This window comes from Myotis myotis, unplaced genomic scaffold, assembly GCF_014108235.1.
Source record: "Myotis myotis isolate mMyoMyo1 unplaced genomic scaffold, mMyoMyo1.p scaffold_m19_p_13, whole genome shotgun sequence".
Taxonomy (NCBI): Eukaryota; Metazoa; Chordata; class Mammalia; order Chiroptera; family Vespertilionidae; genus Myotis; species Myotis myotis.
This window is the reverse complement of record NW_023416317.1, coordinates 49,152,582-49,177,045: the sequence shown is the minus strand read 5'-3', so window position 1 is coordinate 49,177,045 and position 24,464 is coordinate 49,152,582. Positions and strand designations below refer to the sequence as shown.

Below are 24,464 nucleotides of genomic sequence, written 5' to 3'. Positions count from 1 at the left end.
AGGAAGAGAGAGGGAGAGAGAGATAGAAACATCAATGATGAGAGAGAATCATTGATTGGCTGCCTCCTGCACACCCCCTACTGGGGATTGAGTCAGCAACCCGGCATGTGCCCTTCACCGGAATCGAACCTGGGACCCTTCAGTCTGCAGGCCTGAATAATCGATTATTCCCACCAGTCCCACAGGTGGGAATAATCGTAACACCTTCTTTAACTACTTGCAGAGAGGCGGGATGGACGAAGGGCTGCGAGCCAGGACCACTGAACCAGATGGCCAGGACTTGAAGGCCAGCTCTTAGCACTTCCTAGCTGTGGACCTTTGACTAGTCATTTAATTAACTTCTCTGGGACCTAGTGTTCTCTCCTTTGCAAAGTGGAGATCAACTAGTACCTGCCCATTGGCCTGGTACAAGGATTCAAAGAGGGTAACAGTGAAGTACATGGCATATGCATGGCACATGGTGGTAACAGTAAACATTGCACTGCCAATGGCGGCTGGAATCTGCCCACACCAGTGCCCGAGAGCCCGCTGTGCATCTCTGCCCCGTCTTGTGTTTATTCCAGTAACCCACTCCCCCACTGGCTGTGATGAACCGGCAAGGCCTGAACAAATGATGTCTGCCGCCTCCCAGTCCTTTGTAAAGATTTTCTTTTAGAAAGATGAGTGCATCCTTGTCACAGTTGGTTTGAAAATTTATGCCGAACTGACGTTGGCAGCAAGAAGTATTCCTAAAAAGGAAGTCAAGCTACAACGCCTCTTTGTCACTGGAAGAGTTAATAACGTCATCCTGTCAAATGCAGCGATTTCTCTCCTGCCTGAAGCCGGCCACAGGTGTTTGTCTCCCTGGTTTATGCCAGATGCCGTCTCCCCCAGACACGCTCTCCATCTTTCTGCTGTGTTTATTAGAAAGAGGCGGTGTGGAATGAATTGGCCCTTTGCCTGAAGAATAACTCTTTATTTAACTGCGATTCTTCAACTCGATTTTTTTTTTTTTTTACTTACCCAAGTTATTTTAGACAGTTGGCAAATGCAGGCAAATTGTTGAAGATTAAGCTTCTGTAGCAAAACTGAACATTTATGGTAAAGAAAGGGAAGCCCGTTAGCAGATAGGTGGTTGGTGTAGGGAGGGTGTAGGTGGGACTCTAATTCCCTTAGATGCATGAGGCATTACAGAGAAAGCTCCAAGCAGGCCCCCGGGCCTAGAGGTCCCAGGACCCAGGTAGGCAGCTCAGGCCCAGAAGACAAAACAGAGGCCCACGGTCAGGCTGGCTCAGGAGTTGGACAGTAGGTTTGAGCCCCGTCCTACCACTTTCTAGCTGAGTGACCCTGCACAAGTCATTTACTGTCTCCGAATCCCACTTTCCTCATCTTTGCAACAGGGATAACAGTAGTGCCTCCCTCAGGGGGTGGTTGTGCAGGTTAAATGAGTTTGTGCATGTGTCTGGCACATAATAATCCCTTAATAGGTGGCAGCTGTGATTATGATTTATCCTGATCTGGTTTACTCCGGGGAGGCATTCATCTCTACGGAATAAGTGAGTCCCCGTTCTCTGCTGTCTGGAGCGCGCTGCATGAAGTTGCCTTCCGAAGAACATCTGAACTGCACGTCATTGCCCGCAGCCTGCGTGATCCTGCGGCTGGAGTGGTGCCTGAAACCACGTTATGTTTACGGTGTCTTAGTCTGTGCGATCAGCAGGCGCATAGGGTTCTCTGTGTTCCTCCATTTCAGATGATAAGCTCCCTTTTGCGGGTATCCGCCAGGTTTCCCTGAAATTAATTTCTTTTTTTTAAAAATATATTTTATTGATTTTTCACAGAGAGGAAGAGAGAGGGATAGAGAGTTAGAAACATCGATGAGAGAGAAACATCGATCAGCTGCCTCTCACACACCTCCCACTGGGGATGTGCCCGCAATCAAGGCACATGCCCTTGGCCGGAATTAAACCCGGGACCCTTCAGTCCGCAGGCCGACGCTCTATCCACTGAGCCAAACCAGTTAGGGCTGAAATTAATTTCTTGTTAATTTTCATAGCTCATAGTTAAGTCAGATTGTCCCAAATATTACTGCCAAATTTGGTGAAAATTTGTCCTGCCATTTTTAAGTGATATGGCAAAAGAGAAACAGAAATCTCAGTGTAAAAAAAATTGTCAACAGTGTGAAAGCCTGTTGACTTTCCTGTTGTTTTAAAATCCTTCTTTCCAATGTCAAGTCTAGTCCCAGACAGAGAGAGAGCAGGATTGGTTTCAGGTCAAGTTCAATGATCCTCACGCTAAGGAGGGAAGGAATATCTAACCTAGAATAATTGGGTCTGACACATGTATTGATAAATTCTTTCGATAAATAGTCATTAAGTACCAGCTTTATTCTAAACACTGGGCTTTCTGCTGCATTAAATACAAACACAGTTAACCCTTGAACAACACGGGAGTTAGGGGCTACCCCCACCTGCCCCAGTGCAGTTGAAAATCCTAGCATAGCTGTTAAGTCCCCCAAAACTAAACTACAATCATCCCTCAGTATGTGTAGTGGATTGGTCCCAGGACTCCCATAGATACTGAAATCCACAGATTCTCAAGTCCCTTGTATAAATGCTGTGGAACAATGCATAGTCAGCCCTCTGCATTGCAGTTGGTTGAATCCATAGGTGCAAAACCCAGGAATATGGGGTTATCAGTGGACCTTCGCAGTTCAAATCCACATTGTTCAGTGGACAACTGTATTGGAGTCTTGGGTTCAAAATCGGTCAGTAGGCCCAAGGAATGTTCAGCAAGCTCTGCCTTTTTCTGTAACTTGTAAATTTGTTGGTTGGTTTGCTTTGTTCTTACATGGAAATTGTGAAGCAATTCTCAGGCACACTGAGAACAGCACTATGGGAAGTAAAACATATGGAGTGACCCGTGCACCAAGTCTGCTCTGTTCGGGTCACCGGGGACCTCCACGGGTGTAGATCACATGTGGCCTTTACAAATGGAAGCTCGGAGGCTTGAGGGTGATGAATTGATCAGGAATCAGGGGCTTTAGTCAACAATAGTGGCTGACCGCCTCCCACCTCAGATTGGTTGCAAAGTTCCTGTGAGACAATGAGAAAACCCTTTAAAAACTCTAATGCAGTTTCCCCGTGTAACCCAATTAATAGGAGCACTAATAAGGTGGTGCTGAGGATTAGATGTGGAGCAGGGGCTGCTCTAAGCCAGAGATCAATCACCCTCATTCAGGAATCAGAAAGGGCTGCTCATTCAGGAATCAGAAAGGGCTGCTCTGTAAACCCGCAGTGTCTGATGACACATTTACAGCTCAGCTCCATACGGTGATTTTGTTGTGTTTTCATCTGTTGTATGCACAGATGGTTGGAAAATAAAATTACCCTCCTCCCACCTCGGCTGGTCTCCCCAGCACCTTCTGGGCCAGATTAAAGCATCGGGTGATTAGCATCAACGTGCCAAGTCTCCCTCACACACGGGGCTAATTTGTCTCAGGCAGAAAGCCTCCGGGCACTGCTGTTCCCTGAGGAAGAGGAAAGACATGGAGGTGTCTGGCAGCTGTGTGATCACTACATAGTCACCTATGTGAATCATAATATATGTTTCATCAGTTTCCAGTTTGCCCCTCAGCACACAACTTGGCCCCGAGTTTTCAAATGTGCAAATCTCTGCAGCGTCTGGAAGCAGAGAGTAGGAGCTTATCCTCTCAGATGCAGTTTGAGGGAAAGAATGAATTGCTGGTCCAGGGTCTTGACTGGGAACTGGCCGATCTCGCCTGTCACATCCCTCACATTCTCAGGGGAGGTCTCCTGCTTGGGCCGCTGTGCTGTCACTCGGATGTTTTTTACCCTGAAGTATTGGCTTGAATTTGATCCCCAATCTATAGTCGCGGTGGGTTATTACACTTGCTGGACAAAAGGAAATACTGTGTTTCGCATTTCTTAGAAGTAAACGATTGCACCTATTCCAGAGAAACCACGGTACTCTCTGAAAATAGCAGCTTTTTGAGAAGCAGTAACCATGGTTGCTGTCAATTAGAAGCCACGTTGGTTTCAGATCTGAAGTTTTGTTTTACGATGACAGGGAGAGAAAGCCGATCACTCCGAGGAAACCCGTTGCCTCTTTTGTGGTAACAGTTGTGCTCCTCTCTCCTTTGGGAACCAGCCGGCCGCTGCCCCAGCTTCCTGGTCTCCCTCCAAAGTCTTCTGATCATACTTCCTGTGTTGGAGGAAGAACTGTACTTTTTAAAAATTATATTTATTGATTTCAGAGAGAGGAGGGGAAAGAGAGATAGAAACATCAATGCTGAGAGAGAAACACCCATCGGCTGCTTCCTGCACGCCCTCTCCTGGGATCGAGCCTGCAACATGGGCATGCGCCCTGACCGGGAATCGAACCCTGACCTACTGGTTCATGGGTCTGTGCTCAACCACTGAGCCACTCTGACCGGCCAAGAACTGTACCTTTGGTTGTTCTATTTTTTTTTTCCTTTTGAAAGAAAAGTATTTTAAAATTGAACATAAAATTCCATATTCCCCCTTGAAAGCACATATGCATATATAAGACTGCAGTCTCCTTTGGCCACTCCCTGCCTCACTAGGCCCCTCTGGGCAGTAATCCCTGGTGCTTTCCGGTCCATCCCTCCAGAGCCTTGTCTGTACATCGTCCTATGTAGCTGTGCTGTCTCCTGTGTCCTTTTTCCTGGCCACCTTGCTGTCCATCCTGCCCACAACCCTGAGATGCTGGTGGCTATGCCTGGAGGGAGGCAGGAGGGTGAGCTGTGATCATGTGACTGTGTCCACACCAGGGGCTGGCCTAGACCCGCTCCCAGGCCTCATCTCCTGGCCAGCTCTGCTCTGACCTGCCAGGGCTCTGATCCCTGTGTTTGCCCTTCATCAGTAACTGGTCCCAATTCCTCTGTGATGTCTCAAGTCCTGGGAGATTTTGCATTCCTACTGGTGCTCCTGTGCTGGTCCTTGGCCAGTTTGCTGTCAGCCCCATCCCCTGCTTTGCTTTGAATGGCAGAAGGGCAGACCCCTTGAGGCCACATTTCCCAAGCTCTGGTGTCAGCTGGCCTCTGGCTGGTTTTGGGCAATAAGAAATTCTGGCCAAAGTTGGGGGTGGGGCGGGGGAGCGGTGGGCAGGAGGAAAGGGGAAACCAGGGAATTGCTCTCTGGCTTGAGTAGTGCCTCCTTCATTAATCCAGTTTCGTCTGGGCAGACCTGCCTATTTCAGCTTCAGCAGGCGATCTGGGCCTTTGAGCTCTGAGAACTCTGCTTCCCCCTTCCAGCCTTCCATCCAGATCGGACGGGTGGCGGCGCCTGTCCGCTCGGCTTCTCACTCCATTTTAACTACTTAGAGTGTTTGCTAGACATGATTTTTCACGCTCCGGAAGTTTATTTTCTAGATTTTCTGATTTCAGCTGCTAGGACTTTTTTTTTTTGTTAATCCTCACCTGAGGATATTTTCTTCATTGCTTTTCAGAGAGAGTGGAAGGGAAGGAGGGATGGAGGGAGGGAGGGAGGTAGAGAGGAAGAGAAAGAGAGGAAGAGAGAGAGAGACAGCCTGGCTGACAACTCTGAGATGCAGTAATGAAAACACTGACTCAGTCACCTAGCATAGATGCCTTGGTGTGTAACCTGCTAAATCCTCGGTATGGCAGAGGTAGCTGGCTGGCTTCCCAGAGCACATTTTGAACTCACCCGGGAAGAAGGGTCAGGCGTGTTAGTAGAAGAGAATGCCTGCTAATCACCCAGAGAGGACACTGACCTCGGTCTTCACCGTCCGCCATGCCTGACGCTTCCCTTCTGGTCCCAGGTCATCAACCCCATGGGGTGGGATGCGTTCGGACTGCCTGCCGAAAATGCCGCCATTGAGAGGAACCTACATCCAGACAGTTGGACGCAAAGGTGTGTTTTACAGACATTCAAACACCCGTGTACGTGGATTCCCACAGTTCGTATGTTAAGGTTTTTTTCTCTTCAGTGGATTTTATGCTAAATGCCTGGCTTAACTCCGTGCAGAATACAGACATACAGGGTGGGGCAAAAGTGGGTTTACAGTTGTTTGTATGGAGAATAACACAATAATTAATAATCAGTAATACAAGAGTAAACTTTGTGTTTCGAATACTACTTTTGCCCGCCCCATGTGGATGGGCCAGGAGTGCACATAGCAAAGGCGTTGCCCACCTGAGTGGCCAGAGGAAGGGCCCATCCCAGGGCCAAAGACCATTGTGCTTTCTAGTAGATCCTGTCTGAGTCCGAAGAGTCAGTATCTTCCAATATGCTGGCATTTTCATTTATTCTTAGTGATTTTTTGGGGCCAGGGCAAAACGACATTTCGAGCCCTTTGGAATAATCTAGGCTTTTCCCCTTTCCCTTCCTATTCTCAAAGTATAGTTTGTTTACGGCCCCCCCCCCCCCCCCCCCCAGCTAAATCCAAACCTTCTTCCCTCTACTTCACAGTAACATTAAGTACATGCGGAAGCAGCTTGACCGCCTGGGCCTGTGTTTCAGCTGGGACAGGGTAAGTCAGCCCTCTTACGGAAGGTCTTTCTTTGTATATTTATTTTTTAAATATGTTTTCATTGATTTCAGAGAGGAAGGGAGAGGGAGAGAAACATCAATGATGAGAGAGAATCATCGATTGGCTGCCTCCAGGCACAGATCCTGACTGGGAATTGAACCACGGCCTGGTTCATGGGTCGATGCTCAACCACCGAGCCACGCCCACTGGGCTGGAAGGTCTTTGTTGTAGGGAAGGTCCTGATTGCACGGGGACTGTGACAGTTCTTCACATGCTGCTTTTTTGGGTTGGGAGAAGGGAAGGGAGGGAGGTAGAGCAGGTCTCCTCAAATGAAAAAGTGTCCCCGGTGGATAATTTGTCTGCAAACAAGTAATTTTCGGTGAGGTTAAGCCAAGAGTGTTAACTTCTTACTTAAACTTCACAGTCGACAGCTTTGCGCTGGGATTTCTGCTGTTCTCAGCGATAGTTGAACACGACTGTTGGAATCGATGTGGAAGTGATTAAATATCCACCCATCTGGTCCTTTTAGGTGATTAGGTGTTAAGTTGATTTATTTACCTTTCGTTCCAAGTTTGGATTTGAGGTTTACAAGAACCTGTTACGATTCTGTCACAGATAAATTGTTGAGTCACAGGAAGTTGCCAAGATAGTACAGAGACATGTACCCTTCCCCAACTTCCCCCCAGTGATGACATTTTATATAAGTTCAGACTAATATCAAAACGAAAAATTCGACACTGTGCAGTACTGTTAACTGAAGTGCAAACTTGTTCAGATTTCACCAGTTCTTTTATGTAAACATCGTGTATATGTGCATGTGTGTATTTAGTAGTAGTCGTTCTGTGTAATTTAATCACATGTATAGATTTGATGGAGGAAGTCTGAGGCCAGCCCCACTTGTTTCTTTGTAATACGGTGATCTTTCTACTGCCTTGTTGATACTTTTCTGAAAAACTATTTCCATTGATTTCAAAGAGGAAGGGAGAGGGAGAGAGATAGAAACATCAATGATAAGAGAGAATCATCAATCAGCTGTCTCCTACATGCCCCCTACTGGGGATTGAGCTTGTTTGAGAGATTTTACCCTGAGCAAGAAAAGGCCATTCATATGCAGAAGCTGCTGCACACAGCTTGGGTGGGGTTGTAAATTGGATGAGGTAGGGTCTCAGGGAATCACCAGGGCGGAGCAAACAGAAATGGCTGCCAGTCAGCCCTGCAATTGGGGAGTTCCCAGCATAGGAACAACGTTCCCTGGAGCACCTCCGTCTGGGAGAAAGCCGCCCCCGAGTTCCTGCCCTGATGCCAGCAAATCCAGCTCCCCCTCGTATGTGTCCGTGTTGCCCAGAGCCTCACCCTGGTGCTGGAGCCCAGAGGAAGTGGGACCTTATAAGTTCAGTTCGTGGTGCCGGCCTTTTAAGAGGAACAGCTGGGTCTCCAGCAGCCTCTGTATCACTGAGCCCCAATCACACTGGTTTTTACAGCCCATAGTCCTTACTGCCTGTAGGGACTTCTTTTTCCTGCTCTGGGACCCTGGGCTGGGGGTCTGGTGTGGGGCTGGGACCCTGGGCTGGGGGTCTGGTGTGGGGCTGGGACCCCTTGCTCCTCCGGGTGGCCTCTGCAGAGACTGTCTCCCTCCCGATTAAAAAAGCGGCGCACGTGGGTGCCGGCCCAGCCCGCTCCGCGCCTCCGCAGCCCCTGCCAGTCTCAGTGTGCTCTCTGCTTTACTTCTCTAGTTGTAGGACTTCAACCAGCTCTCCAGCGGCTCCGGATGATTGTTCTGTATTTTAGTTATCATTTTGATGTGGTTGTGGGAGGCGGCGAGTAAAGGTATTTACCTACGTTGCCATCTTCAGATCTCTTCCAGCTGATGTAATTTTGAGAAGACAGAAAGTAAGAAACTGAAAGTTAAATGTGAATAGCTGAACATCTACTGAGGGAAGAATAAAGTGGAACTAAAATTTCCAACTGTGCAAGGACAGAGGGGATTGTTTCTTTGTGGGGCACTCGCCCTGTGGAGTCATTGGCAGCCCTTCTGAGGAGACGGTGTGGACTGCACTCGACTCTCGTGGGTTCAGGTTATGGCCTCGGTGATCATGAACTGGTCCTAGGGAATGGCCCACGAGTTCCACAAATGACAAACGACAGAGTTAGCTTCTAAGCTGTCTGGTGTGGCCCATCGAGGCAGGTCTGTCTCTGCGTCGACCTCTGCCTTCTCACCAGGCTCTGGTGCCCACGCTGGTTCTGGTCCAGGCCTTGGCTATGACTCTTGAATTCAGTGGTTCTCAACCTTCTGGCCCTTTACATACAGTTCCTCATGTTGTGACCCAACCATAAAATTATTTTCGTTGCTACTTCATCACTGTAATGTTGCTACTGTTATGAATCGTAATGTAAATATCTGATATGCGGGATGGTCTCAGGCGACCCCTGTGAAAGGGTCGTTCGACTGCCAAAGGGGCCACGACCCACAGGTTGAGAACCGCTGCTCTTGATGGAAGCCGATTTTGGGACCTAATTTTTATCGGGAATCATCTGGATAATTGTTTGGGGAGGAATCCCTAGGAGTTCCCTTTAAAATCGGACAAGTAGAAGAAGAAAAACATGCCCTGGCCGGTGTGGCTCAGTTGGTTAGGCCTTGTCCCGTGCGCAGAAAGGTTGCCGGTTGACTCCCAGTCAGGGCACATGCCCAGGTTGCGGGCTCAATCCCCAGTCGGGGCCGTGCAAGAGGCAGCTGATCTATGTTTCATTTTCACATTAATGTTTCTCTCTCTCCTTCCCTTTTCCTTCCTCTCTCTCTCTATAAAAATCAATTTGTAAAAATCTTAAAAAGAAAAAGAAGAAAAACAAAGTCCAAACTACACAGGATTCAACTTAATGCCTGGGGACTCTGCCAGAAGAGGTTTTACTAGTGGTTTATAATGCTTGCTGAGCCACCCCAAACACTCACACTCCAGTATAAAATCAGAACAAAACAAACCATATTCCAGGATTGGGCATAAAGGATGTTTGGTCTAATTCAACTTCTCTTGGTCTCCCTTATTTACACAATCAACATGTGACGGAGTTGACTGAGCTTCTCTATCGTGGAGCGCTCAGGAGTTCTTCCTGGTGCTACTTTTCATTGGCTTTTACATTCCCGTGCCAATCTCCTTCCCATGCTTTTACCTTTGGTCTCTGTACATGTCGGTGGCCGGTAATAACACTGGTGGCTTCGCCCAGGTCAAGGCCGGGGAAACAGGAGTTAAGCCCCTTAGACAGCTGTGCTCTCCTCTCCCCACGGGCGTGTGGGCTGGGGGTGCAGGTGTGGCTCTCCCAGGGCAGTGGAAGAGGCATATCAGAACTGCACTCAGGACTCTTCCCCCAGCAGGCTTTTGGTGACCCTGAGCTCTTCCAAGTTTTGCCAACGGTGCTGCCCAGGCTGCACGAAGCAGGGAGGCCGCTGAGGGGTTCGGGGCTCCCCACCATCTGCTCTGATCTCTGGGCTTCTGATTCTCTTGCTTTCTCTACATCTTTCTTCCCTTTCACCTCCTCTTACCATTCCTTGTTCTCTCTCGTCCTTTTGCTCGACTCACCTGCTTTCCTTTTCCTCTCTTTCTTCCTGTCTCTTTTTTAAGATAGATTTTTTTATTTCTGAAAATTTTCAACTCATATTAAAAAAGTGAGACTAGTACAGAAAGCCCCCAAACACTAATCCCCCGGCTTTGACAGTTGCTATTACCCGGCCAATCTTATTTCATTTGCAACCACCACTCTGAACTATTTTACAGCAGGCCCTAGACATCACATAACTTCATCTGTAAAGACCTCAGTACACATGGCAAAGATGAAGCCTCCCTCCCTCCCTCCCTCCCTTTCTTCGTCACAATTCTATTAAGCTAAAACAATTAATGATAATACCATATAACATCATGGAATGGTAGTCATTTTGAAAATTTCCCTGCTCCCTATTGTCTTATAAGTATTTCTTTCCACCAGAGGTTGGTTTGCGTGCACTTCTGCTGGTCTTTGCTGAGTCTCTCCTCCCCACCCCGTGTTGCTATCATGGTTTGGGAATTGTACTCTTTTCATCCAAAATACACAAGCTATTTGGACCATTCCTGCATGAGTTTATTTTCATGATTCATATGATTTTCATGATTTGTTTCATTACAAAGTGAAAAGTATTATTGCTTCAAGGCCCTTGCTACCTTGGCATTTTAATTACATAGAGGACTAGATGTCTGACAAAGGATTAAACTACGAGAAACAATGAGGGTGCTAGGAATAGAAATATATTTTGTTATGTTTTTTTTGTTTTAAAAGAATTCAAAGAATAGCTTAAAACAAAAAGAATTTGGGGGCAAGTGAGTGCTTGAAACTCCCCTTTGAGAGCTGGGAGCTCCGGTTGCCTTGACAACAGTAACAGGCCCTGATGAGGTTGACTCTCCAAGTCCCCTTCCAGGTCCTTACAGCGTGAAGCAGTGTGTCTGGCAGACTCCTGGCTCTGGGTTACTCCTCCCTCAGAATCAGAAAATTAACCTTTTCCTGGAGGTTTTCCTTGATCCATGGGGTGGGGGTGAGGGGCACCTTTGTTTCCGCTGAGGTGAATGGGCAGCTTACCTTTTAGGGCTCCCTGTTTCCAGGAAGTTGGTGCTGTGGCCTGAGGTGTCACTCAGAACCGCAGTCTTCTTGGGGTGGGGACCGTATGTCATCACGAACACATGGCGCACGTGTCGCCGACCTCAGACTGCGCGGTGCCAGCTCAGGGCGGACCAGCCTAAAACCTGTGGCAGAGGTTTTCGCTGCCCCAGCCAGGAGCGCTTTCTTAGACTCCTCGGCCCTCACGAGGGGCCATCCGGTCAGTGTGGCTCCTCGAGGAAGTGGTGGTTTGTTCTGTCCCTGGTCCCCACTGGTGGTCACGAGCCCAGTCAATGACTAATAAGGATTTTGACTCCTGAAGAGTTTCGTGTCCTGGTTTTGAAGAATGCCTAACAGCCTGGATTTGTCTGATTCGTTCTTCAGGCATTCGTTCCAGTTGCTATGGCTGCATAACAAATGAATTGTTTGATTTGTTGTCTTAAGTTTGTAAATTGATGAACAGCCTGGTGTTTGTAAATAGTGAAACTTAGAGTAGGGATGGGGAACGAGCCAGGGCAGAAGGCTAACTGGCACTTTTGATGAGGTGTTTTCTATATTAGGCTGAAAGTTCTGGGATGGTTTCTCTGGAGTTTCACATTGGGTTTCACATGTCTTTCTTCTTCTTTTTTTTTAATCCTCACCCAAGAATGTCTTTCCATTGAATTTTAGAGAGAGTGGAAGACAGAGGGAAAGACAGAGAGAAATATCATTGTGAGAGAAACACATCGATTGGTCGCTTCTTGCACTCGCCCCGACTAGGGCCTGGGCTGGGGAGGAGCCTGCATCCGAGGTGTGTGTTTTTTACCAGAATTGAACCCGAGACCCTTTGGTCTGCAGTCCGATCGATGCTCTACCCATTGAGCCAAACTGGCTAGGGCTCACATGTCTTTCTTATAAGGCAAATTCACTGAAGAGGTGTCTAATCACCTTGAAGATGAGCCATTCCAGGATGAGTTATTCATAGCATCTGATAGCCCCAAATGAACTTTTCAAATAACCTTTCAAACTTACTGTCAAAACATATCTTTTGTTTGAGAACTTATATGTGAAAGTCAATTTCAGGTAAGTCTGAAATTTAATAACTTTTCTTCTGATAAGATCCTGGAAGATCCCAGGGAAACTGGCAGATGGCCCAAGGACAGTGCCAGCGAAACAGATTTGCAAGCAAAGAAGAAATCCAAGGTGGAAGGGTGAGGAACTAGATCCGCCCCTTTGTGTGAGCACACACATGTATAGACAGGGAAGGCTGGGCCTGTAGGTGACTGGGCCTGTGGTGGCCATCCTTGGAGATGACCAGCTTCGGAGAAACTGGATGAAGTCACCAAGGGACAGTGTGGAGAGAACAGAGGGCCCAGGATGTCTTGGAGTTGGGGGTCAAGAGACAAAGACGAGCCAAGAGCAAGTCCTAGGGTTGGAGTAGAATTGAAATAAGATGGTGCTGCAAAAACCAGGGGAAGAGTGAATTTCCACAAAGAGGGACAAACAATAGCCACTGGAAAAAGGAAAAAAGGGATTCAAAAAACCCACTGATGATCAAGTTGATCATAAAAACCAGCTTTGGGGAAGGTATTCTAGGAAGCAGAGTGTAGGAAGTACCAGGAATCTGTTTCCCCACGTGACACCTGCACTGGCTGGCTGTGTCTGATATAACCATTTTGGATCTTTGCAGTCTATTGAAGGCTTGCAGGTTCCAGGGGAAGGCTTGAATGGTAAATTGCAGTGAGTATTGGTCAATTGCAGCTCTTAACTCAGTGGTGGCCACCAGTCCCTTACCCCGAGCCCCATGGTAGGCAGCTGTGCACAAGTTCCTGGAGCAGCTTACACATCGCTTGCAGGGGCCAGGGTGTGCAGTAGGACCCTGCCCTCCAAATATCGGGGGTCTACGTTCTCTTTGCTGGTTGTTACTTCACTTAATAATAGCCCCCAAGTACAAGAGTAAGGATGCTGGCAATTCATATATACCCAAGAGAAGCATAAAGTCCTTTTTTTAAGTGAAAAAATGAATACAATACAGGAGAGAGAGATAGAGAGAGAGAGAGAGAGACCACATTCACATAACTTTTATTACAGTATACGGTTATGATTGTTCTATTTTATTACTAGTTATTGCTAATCTCTTGCTGTTCCTAATTTATAAATTTATAAATTTAATGTTATCATTAGTTTGTACACATAGGAAAAACATAGTATCTTTAGGTCTCGGTTCTGTCTGTGGCTTCAGGCACACACTGGGGGTCTTGGACCGTATCCCCTGCAGATAAGGGGGGGCTACTATACCACGGAAGTGTACACCTAAAAATGGATAGGATGGTAAATGTTATGTGCGTTTTCCCACAATAAAAAATTAAAGGAAAAAAGTAACTGGCTTTGGGGTGTGAATATAAAAGCTGGAAGACTTTCCCCAGTATTGTTCCAGGACACGCTGATATTTCAGAGCACAGACTAATTGTCTTTTGTCTGTACGCCTGGGCTTTCTGGATTACTGGCTCTGTTGGCTCCAATTCTGGGACTTATGAGGGACAAAGAAAATCCAAGGAACTTGCCACCGTGTCATTCCTCGGGTGTGGAGGTTCCCAACCAGCCTGCCTTCTCTTCTTCATTTTTCAGAGTCTTATGTTTGTTTCATATACATAATGACCAGGGATGTCAGTTGTACTTAGTAGAAAGAGTAGGGCGAAGTCCATCTTTTCCATCTGCTCAGAAGGAGAGGGCGAGCACAGGGTGGGGCAAAGGTGGTTTACAGTTGTGAGTGTGCAAAACACAGAATTTATTATTGTATTATTATTTGCAAATCGTTGTATTATTTTCCATACAAACAGCTGTAACCCTACTTTTGCCTCACCCTGTATAGTTGTAAAAATCCTCCCCCTTCCCGTAAGATTCTGATCTGTGCTTCTCTGTCCCTAGCCCTTCCCTTTCAAAAGTCACCGGACTGCCCTTTGGCATGGCTCAGTGATTGAGCGTTGGACCATGGGCCAGGAGGTCATGGTGCGATTTCTGGTCAGGGCATATGCCCAGGTTGTGGGCTTGATCCCCAGTGGGGGGTGTGCAGGAGGCAGCCGATCGATGTTTCTCTCTTATCAATGTTTCTCTCTCTTTATCCCTGTCCCTTCCTCTCTCTAAAATCAATTATATATTTATATATATATATGTATATATATATATCACTGGACTAAATGATCTTCAAAATAAATTCCTATACATTTGCCAAAACTTAAAGTTGTTGTTGTTGTTTTTCTGTGATGCATATGAAATCTTGCAGGCTGTGACAGGCCTCTACCACTCGTTGCTCTCGGAGCTGGCAGGCAGCAGAGCAATTGATGGATTGATGTTCTCTGCTCCTCCTCTGGGTCCAGGCCCATGGAAACAAATGGCTTTTGCTTTATTCAGGAAACCCGGATAACTTGCATCTCAATAATAGCTTCCCGATGACTCTGTCCTGCCGATCCTGAAATTTTCAAGTACATTGCAGATAAAAATGTTCTTTTCCTTCCAGAGAATCACCACCATTGTGGAGAGCTGGTTTGGCTTGGATCGTGGAAACACTGGCATCTGTTCAAGTAGACAGATAACAAATTGCTATTCAGACCCATTAGTCTCATCTGTAGTTTAATGGAGGGTTTTCTGTTCCCAACTGCCTACTTAGAAAAGCTGTCTGTATTGTTAGGCGGCCTTGATGAAATTCTTGTCAGCTGGCAAAGGACAATTACCGAGAAATTAAGCAAATTGTTGTTTCTCGTCCGATGGTGGCTAGTTCTCAGAATCTTGAGTAGAGTGTAGCAGGAGACAGCTTTAAGGTTACCATAAAAGCAATAGTGCTCAGGCCTAGCCAACTTGGCTCGGTGGATAGAGCGTGGGCCCTCGGACTGAAGGGTCCTGGGTTCGATTCCGGTCAGGGGTGTGAGCCTGTGCCTCAGCTCGATCCCCGGCCCCACTCGGGGCAGGAGGCAACCAATCGATATGTCTTTTTCACGTTGATGTTTTTCTCTTTCTGTCTCTCCCTCTCCCTTCCACTCTCTCTAAAAATCAATGGAAAAATATCCTCGTGTGAGGATTAACAAACAACAACAACAAAAATAGTGCTAAAAAAATAATGGTCAAGACAGTAGCAAAAAGAGAGTTTTTTTTAAAAAAAATTTTTTTTATTGATTTCAGAGAGGAAGGGAGAGGGAGAGAGAGAGATAGAAAAATCAGTGATGAGAGAGAATCATTGATTGGCTGCCTCCTGCATGCCTCACACTGGGGATCAAGCCCGCAACCCGGGCACGTGCCCTTGAATGGAACCTGGGACCATTCGGCTAGGGCAAGAGGAGCTTTTTTATTTAAGCTTAGAAAGACAGTGCGAGTTGTCTTTCAAACCTCAGAGCAGCGTTTCCCCTCTATTAATAGTCATTCTCTAGAGTGGCTTCAAGAGCATGTAGAATGTGAAGTTTTCAAATGGCTCAAGAGTTTAGCTGCAGCCCTAGATTTGAGAAACAAGACCTGTAAGAACAAAATGTGTGTTCTGTAAAGCGCAGTGCGCAGCATTTGTGATTTTCAGTCTTTGTTAAACGCTTCCTTTCCGTCTAAAGTTAGTCCTGAGGTGGAGGAACACAGTTACCTCAAAATGAATTCTTAGACAAATGTTAGGTTCATGATTAACTAATTACCCTGATATTAACACCTGTTCCATCGACTCTGCATAAAGGAGGGGAACCGGGAAGATAAAGGAGACTCGAGGCAGAAGTGTGGCCAAGGTGGACGTTAACAGATGGTAGAAGGAAGGCAGAATGAGAGGATGAGGCCACGAGGAGGCTGAGGAGGCCCAGGCAGTGGGACTTGAGGGGAGTAACAGCTTAAGAAGGAGGAAGAGGTAGCTATGTGGTCTAGGCCGGGGACTGCTGCCTGGGCCTGTAGGTGACAGAGAGCCATGTGGTCTAGGCCGGGGCCCCCTGGCTGGGCCTGTAGGTGACAGAGAGCCATGTGGTCTAGGCCGGGGACCGCTGACTGGGCCTGTAGGTGACAGAGAGCCATGTGTCTAGGCCGGGGACCCCTGGCTGGGCCTGTAGGTGACAGAGTCAAATGAGATGGAATAGAGCAGAAACTGGAGAGGTGGGAGGGATGGGCCTGGGGCCTAGGATGCCCGTGGGAGTTCAGGTGGGTGGTGGCCTCTTTTCCCTCAGAGACACCTGGGAATGAATGGGGCGGGTGAGAGGAGAGACGATGGAGGGCCTACTTTAGATGGCCTTACTCCCCGTCAAGGAGGAGAGGCCTATTCCTGCCGCCTGACCCAGTGCTGCCGGAGAGCTGGTCCTCAGGAAACGGATGTGGAATAATTCGGTGAGTGCAGGAACAGACAGAGCCTTGAGTTGGTGGAAGTCTGTTCTCTCTGTTCTCAGCACCTCCATTTCCTATCACTAGCCGATTGGCGAGTGTCTTAGAACAAGGACTGGGCGGCAGGCCCCGGGTGCGTGTTTTCTCACTGGTGTCGTGAGTGGGGAAACAGAGTTCTGAACCACCCTATGGCTCTGGATGTGGGAGTTGCCGATGGACATAAGTGTGCTGCGTCCTCACGCTGTGGGATTTGGGGGTTCTGCACACAGGCTTGTTAAGGCACTGTGTGCGTGTGAAGGGGGCAACATGTCTCACTTGCCAAGAGCATTACCTCCATTTTCTCATTTAAGCCTCGTGTCCATTTCAGGGTTTGGTCTGGTTATTGGCCCCTCCTATGAATGTATTGTTTATCTATTGCTATATAACAAATTGTCCCCAAATTTAGTAGCTTAAAACAATAAGCACTTATTGTTTCTTAGTGTCCGTGGGATAGGAATTCAGGCGTGGCTTCGTTGGACCCCCTGGCACAGGGCCTCAGAGGCTGCCGTCCAGACCAGGGCTGGTTCCTTGCTGGCCTCCCTGCCTTCCTGGCCACCTGGGCTTCTCCACAGGGCAGCTCGCAGCATGGCGACGGGTTTTCTTCTGAGCAGGAAAGAGTGAGGAAGAGAGAAGGAGAATGCCCAGGACAGAAATCTCAGTCCCTTCGTGACCTAACCTTGGAAGTGACATCCCATCGCTTGCTTTGTTCTGTTTGTTAGCAGCAAGTGTCCAGGTCCAGCCCACACTTGAAGGAAGGGGATTTCATAAAGGGCCTGAGTGTCAGGAGGCAGGGTCACTGTGGGCCACCCTAGAGGCTATCTGCTACACTAATGAGAAAAACGAGGCACGGATGTGGTTAAGTCATTTGTCAGCCCTAACATCCTGACTCTGGGACACCCTAACCGCCCGCCCCCCCCCCCCACACACACACACAATTCTTGCTCTACTCACAGGCTAAGATGTCTACCTGGCCCCTTTCATTCTAACAGCAAGTAGGAAGGTAGGTGTTCAGGCTGGGCTTCTTACCTGGGAATGGTGGACTGGGACCCCTCTTCCCTCATTATGTTCCCTGTGATTCTGCACTTGGGTCAGACCTTTCCCTTTAGAGTTTGGGTTGTCAGGTTTGCTTATGTGGACACACGCTAAGGTTGACCAGGGACCTTGGAGGTGGCCATGTGGATGCCCCTTCGTGGTGACCCCAGGACATTCGTTTGTCTGTAGAGCACCATTTCTAGTTCCTTTAAACCCCACTGTGTGGGTCTTGAGGTGCATATGCCAAGTATATTGGAACACTGCTCACCAGGGCAAGGGTCCGGCCACTGTAGACTCAACTCTTTTGTTTTCTTCTTCCTTTGAATCTAAACTGTTTTCAAGAGCTGTAACACTATAGGCTAATTCCCAGAGTAATACACAGTCACTATACAAAATCAGTGAAGTTCAGAAAACCTTGTATAATAAAAAAAAAAAAAAAGCCCAACGCACCCACAGTCGGTGTCATCCTGAGCAGCCCAGTGTTTATTTGTACGTTGGCATTTCTTCCCTAGCATCATAGGTTCTGGGAAGAATTACTCAATCCTGTGAAAATCCAAGGGCAGGAGGACCCGTCTGCCGCGCAGTGTTTGAGAGGGAGATGTAATTGGGAGGAACCTCTTCGCAGCCTGCCTGCATGGGAAATTTCTGGGGTGCGGTGAGGCCCAGGCACCAGTAACGGTTGAAGCTCCATTCCAATGTGCAGCAGGTTGAGTGCTGAGTGTTTGGAAGACTTAGTGTAGGGTGACCACAGCTGTCCTAACCCGGCAGGCTTCCCGGGAGCCTCCCACCTGCCTCTTCCAGCACAGCAGGTGCGCAGAGCTGAGCGCCTGAGCCAACACCGGGAGGCATCTGATGCAGACGGGATCTGTATTTCTCTAAGCTGCACAATAGGAATCCTGGGGCTGGCTCCTCTGGCCCTGGAGCCGTGCTCTGCTTTCCAAACTCCCCGCTTTAGAATTAGAGAACCTGGGGTGGAATGAAAAGCAAGGTCATTGCCATACAGTTCCGTTGCAATGAAGAGCGAATGGCAAAAATGCATGTTACAAAGATCATTGTTTAAAAAGGTACGTGAGTACCTGTCTCCTCTGCTTCCAGATCGGTTGTTGTGAAGGCAGGATGCTCATGCGAGGCTGAGGAGGCTGAGGAGCGGGGGAGGTGAAGCCTTGTTGTCTGTTGTATTGTGTGAAACTCCGGCAGCTAACCTGAATCACGCAGGTTGCAATGCAACGTAAACGCATGTGGCTTTGAGGGGGGAGGCAGGTCTGTGAATCCTGCCAGAGCAGAAGCCGGGGTCGGAGACCACCTGGCTGGCTCTCCCGGCGCTGGGTCGCCACCCGCCGTGACTGGGAGCTGCCTGGTGTGAATGTCTCCATCCTGGTCATGTGTTTTGGTCGTTCCCTTGTAAACACCCTCTTTCTGGTCCTTTCCTCTCCCTTTTCCCTTGTCCCGGGAGCCTCACGAGGGGTCAGCCACCTCTCCGAGTGGTATGATGGGAGACCAGCCTCACCCCCAGCAGCCTGCTCGAGTCAGCCCAGGGGAGTGGCCCCGGCGATCCCTCCCGTGTGCCCAGCATGTGCTTTCAGGGCGGCTCTTCACCTCTGTTTCTAGACAGGACACTGGGCTCTGGCCACAACCTACCGATGATGCAAGGACTTGAACCAGGTTCAATGGCTCCAAAGGGGATTGTCTTTCCGATCGCTCACTCTCTCTAGACTCCCTGGAGCAAGGAGTGTTAGCTGGGGAGACCTCAGTGAGGTGCACAGACGGTGACTTCTTCCCAGACCACATGCCCTTTCACGGCAGGGGCACTGGAGGAGGCCTCTGGCTCCGTCTCCCTGGATCTCATCATCGCACAGGGCTCCTGGCACGGCCGGCGTAGTTAGCAGTGTGCCGGGAGGGTGGCAGGTCTCCAAGGACCGCCGAGCCTCACTTGTGTTCTGAGGGGCTCACCTTCTGTGTCGGGCTCTGTGTTTGGCTGTGAATGGGCAAGGTATTTTTCATGCTAAAAGCCGGGTATTGCAGAGTGAAGACTGCAGTGTGGGAGGATGACTCTGGTTGAGTCCCAGGTACAGAGGTTTGGTCTTCCGGCCAGTCAATTGCGCTTTCTAGAGCTGGGGAGGGTGGCGGGGGGAGGTGGAACATGACACCTTTCTGTGGATCTGTGTGGATGTGGGCTTTTCAGTTGCTTTTGGAGTATAACTTTGAGTAACCTGACTTTCTGTTTTAAAAACAAAGATGCATTACGTGTTGGCTTGTCTGGGAAGCAGGGAAAGGCAAGCGCAAGAATGAAGAGGGCTCGGAACAGAGTAAACAGCCTGCGCTTGACTAAGAAGTCTTCCCAAGCCAGTGCTTTCCCACCGCAGGAATTGGGGGGGCAGGAATCCCCCCCCCACAGACATTGGGCTCCCCCGGGTACAGGCAGGGCTGGGCCAGGACATTTGGGTGCTGTGGGCCAGATTCCAACGGATGATCTTTCAACACTTACTTGTCATCAACCTTTTCATGGAAGGCGGTAACCTGATGTATCACGAAAAATGACACGCCTCCCTAACTTCGCAATAGGAACTGTATTACATGAATTTATTACAAGAGATTTTCCAAGTCAGACAACCACTTGGAGGCCTATTAAATGATTTAACATTTAGGGAGTAAAACCAATCACTCATTCCCAGGGAGCAGCCCTATGCATGCATAACCGAGTTTCAGAACTGTGTCTGCCCACACCCCCAGGCTTGCCAGGTCTCTCCCGGGGTTGGTCTCAGAGCCGGGAGAAGGGGCGAGCTCCGTGGGAATGAGTGCCCTGCCCCATGTGCTCGACAGTGAGGGGGTCACAGCAGCTGGAGAAGGACAGCCTAAGCTCAGGGCTGGCATTCCCACTTTCCCAAGGTGTTTTACGCCTTCTTATGGGATGCCGATCGGAAAGTTGCTTGGCTCTTTAATCTGCCTGAGGTTACAGACTCAAACTAAAATAATCAAACCCCACGGAGCAGGTTTCTCCCCTTGGCACGCTTGGACTTGGATAATTTGTTCGAGAGACTGTCTTATGCATTGTAGGGGTTTTAGCAGCATCCCTGGCCTCTACTCACTATGCCAGTAACAGCCTCCCTCACCACAGTGTGACAGACAGAAATGCCTCCAGGTACTGCCAGGTGTCCTTGAGAGCAAACACTTCCTGGGAGAATCCTGCTTTGGGAAGAGGAAGGAAGGAAGGGCAGTGAGCATCTCTGGTGCTGAAACCCCAGGAGAGCCTTGTCTGCAGAGCTGGGTCAAGTAAGAGGTTCTCAGGGAAAATGTGAAAGGGAGTCTCCATTTCTCGCCAGACTGAAGGGAAAGCTTTTAAGCAGTTTCATTTCAGAAAGATGTCTGGTGATTTAAAACACACACACACACACACACACACACACACACACAAACTTTATTGTTGGGAGTATTACAGATGTCCCCTTTTTGGTGATTTTTTACTGAGATGGGGTATTAGAAGATTAGAAATAGTTGTTTTGTTTTGTTGTTTTTAAAACCAGCAAATCAAGGAAGGTTCCAGAAGTGTTCTGATACTTTTAGGAAATGCATTTTTGAGCCCTCTCCCCACCATGTTTGTGGTTCTCATGAGACTGGACTAGGGAGCCTTGCGCCACCTGGTCTGCCAGTTCTTCATGGAGAGGATGATCCCGAGGGTCCTAGTGGACCCTGTGTGCAGCAGGTGGGAAAATGGGCAGGAGCGCTCCCAGCTTCCGCTGGGCAGGGGACACCGGCACTCAGAGGGGACTGTGTGAGTGGTAAACATGTACTGAAGTAAAGCCATCGGCGTTCACACATGCAGACACAGGGCACGTGCCGTTCCTGGCACTAAAAATCTTCCTCTCAGTAACAGAGGGCAAGAGAGATGAAGAAAGAGGCTGCCACCCCAGTTGGTAATTAACAGAGTTTATTAGGGGAAACTCACAAGGCATGTCTTGGAGGCTGCAAGAGGAAATAAATGGATCATCACGCTGCTTGGCAGGCACCAAAGAATTATATAGGGAAAGGGGGGTGGGAGGCCAGTCACGGGTGCTAGTGCATGCGTGCTTCCAGGTGCGGAAATTACTTCACATGCTTGACCAGCCTGTAAACAGCCTGTTCCAGGAACCAGCTCGTTGCAGGAGGCAAGGGAGGGGCGCTGATTTATGTCAGAACGAGCATCAGTTTCTGTCCGTGTCTAAGGGGGCTGCAGGGAGCCCTCTCCCACTCTGGCCCAGGTCCAGCTTGCCGGTCCCGCCGCGGTCACAGCACGGAACTTTCTCTCCTCCACCGTCGAGAGTGGATGATGGTCCTGGAGTACTGGTTTGCAAGCTGTACCCTTCCAGCAGCTGGCATGACTTTTCCTCCAATGACATGCAGAAACCCAATGTGAACAACACGGGTCAGACCCAGTCTGAAGGCAGGTGGGGAGGGGCCTGCAGTGCCCACCGCTCAGCGCACCTCGGAGCTGGCTGTTCCAAAGAGGTAGCATTCCTGGCGGACTGAAATAGGCTAATGCTTGGCTGGACAGCCATCTTTTTCCTTTCTGACTGGACCTATGATCTTTCTTCTATTTCAAGTGAAAGTGGTTTTCAAAACCATAAACCTGGATGAAGATAATAATACTGGTCTGTTGCTGTGTAGTTTTTATTCTCAATCTATAGAAGCAGATTCAGGGCTGAGAAAACACATACATGCATATAATATGTCCATATATTATATGCATTTATTAGAAGTATTTTGATGCTTTATTATGAAAAACTTAATGATGCAGATAGAGAAAAGAGAACTGTCATCTCCTAAATTTAAACTGTCATTTTTTTTTCATATTAGCTTCACACATTTTTTAAAACTTCTAATGAATAAGAATTTGCAAAAACAAACCATAACAAGTCTGGGAATATTTTTACCACATTCTTGCATCCCCTGCCCTAGTTCATTTTACAGATTTACAATGTAATTTGAATTTAGTTTGATTCAACATGCAGGAGTTAGATGGGCTGGTCTTCATTCAACAATAATTTTGGGGTGCCTCGATGTACCAGGACCTGAGCAGACAGTGACGAACAAATTAAACATCTAAGCATAGCTCCAGCCCCGGTTTTATTAGAAATACAAGCTTTTGCTGTGGCTGGGTAGCTCAGTTGGTCGGAGCGCCATATTGATATGCCAAGGTTGCAGGTTCGATCCCCAGTCAGGGCTCATACAAGAATCAACCAATGAATGCATAAACAAGTAGAACAAGTCGATGTTTCTCTCTCTGTCTCTCCCTTCTTCCCCCTTCTCCCCCCCAAAAAAAATAAAAAAAAAAGAAATGCAAATTCTTCAGTTGTTTGTCTGGGAAACGGAAGAAAACGAGTTCTGTGCCATGGGGAGGGGTAGCTGGTGAGGAAAAGATCTGGGATGAGGGTGAATTTAGAGGCGTTGGGGAGCAAGCCCGCCCACAGTGTGCTGGTCCCATTCTTGAGTTGGCAAGGCGCTTGGTGCACGTAGCTCCTGCAGCCTGGGTGTGTGTGCAGCCTGGGACTGGCTTTCCTGCTCACAGCTCAGCAGCTCAGCGTCACAGCTGGGGCACTGCATGGGGCCAGCCCCGGGGGTCAGCTACCATAGGGGCAGAGCTGTTAGATGGGCTGGTTATTCACTCTCTGCCTTGCAAGGCAAGGATCTGGTGATCAGAGTTTTTTGTTTTCTAGTAGCGATTACTCTGCTATTTTTATTAGTCAGCACATAAAAGGACATAATACACAAGTATCTTACCTAAGAGAAGTAGCCCATTGGGAGCACCTCGAGTTTCCCAGGCCCCCTGTTCAGCTCCGGCCCGACTTGCCCTCCCCGCTGGGCTTCAGCTCTCTCCTCCATCTGAAGAAAGGCGGGGCTGTTGCCTTTCTGTCGAAGGGTGACTTCTATCAGATGTCCATCCAGGTGGGATCATTTGCAATGTGCCCTGTCCTACGTCCATTCCCCCGTGAGCTGTTGTGTGCAAAGAGCAGGAGAAGGAAGCAGTCTGAGTGTAGGTCTCTATGCTTATTGACCTTACCCACCTAGCCTTACAGGGATGAATCAATAACCTGTCTTTAAAGATTCCATAGCAAAGGCGTTTTCAGGACAGAAAGTACATTTGGGGAAGCTTTGGTTTAGGCTGGAAATACAAGCCAGGTGCTTTCTCACTGAGTTTAATATTTGGTAATGTTTTTGGTGGGTCTTCCTATGTAGATGCCAGCCTGACTCACATAATGGAATACAAGGGGTAGAATGAGTCTGAAGGAGATACTGGGCCCTGGTTATAGGTGGAAACACAAGGTTTGTTTTCAAATGGAGAGCGTTTGAAAGCAGGAAAATATTCCTCTTGGATTTTGTGACTGCTTTAAAAATGAATTGCTGCCCTAACCCTTTTGGCTCGGTGGGTAGAGTGTCGGCCTATGGACTGAAAGGTCCCCAGGTTTGATTCTGGCTAAGGGCATATACCTGGGTTGTGGGTACATTCCTAGTAGGAGGTGTGCAGGAGGCAGCTAATCGATGTTCCTCTCTCATTGATGTTTCTAACTCTCTATCCCTCTCCCTTCTGCTCTGTGAAAAATCAATAAAATATATTTAAAAAAAAATAAAAATGAATTGCTTTCATGAATGAGCTTTGTGGCCCCCCAAATATGTTTGTGCTGACAAAAATGATAATACCCCATTTCGTACAATGTAATTCACATGCTAGTTGCATGGGTGGAGGGAGGGGTGTGCAGAAGACTTTGGGTTGATTTTCTCATCTTTAAACAGGGAAGGTGGGGTTGACATTTCAATCACGTCTCTCTTCCCTCACTTTACAAATCGGTGGGAAGTGGGGTAGTCGGTCACATGTTTGCAGTGAGATTGCTTTTCAAAATGCTGCAGGGCCGGTGCCTACGTGGCGGGGGGGGGCAAGAGTTCACAGTGGCCTGCGGGTGACTTCTTCTTCCCTCTCCGGC

General features: G+C 48.3%; 1 protein-coding gene across 3 annotated transcripts in view; it reads left to right on the top strand.

The window, feature by feature from the left end:
• Positions 1-24,464, top strand: part of LARS2 (leucyl-tRNA synthetase 2, mitochondrial) — a 101,436-nt gene that overhangs the window by 14,726 nt on the left and 62,246 nt on the right. For all 3 annotated transcript variants that reach the window (XM_036333090.1, XM_036333087.1, XM_036333088.1), the window contains 2 exons: positions 5,800-5,891; positions 6,450-6,510. In XM_036333090.1, coding sequence (XP_036188983.1) covers positions 5,800-5,891; positions 6,450-6,510 — 153 coding nt within the window. The remainder of the gene's footprint in view (positions 1-5,799; positions 5,892-6,449; positions 6,511-24,464) is intronic.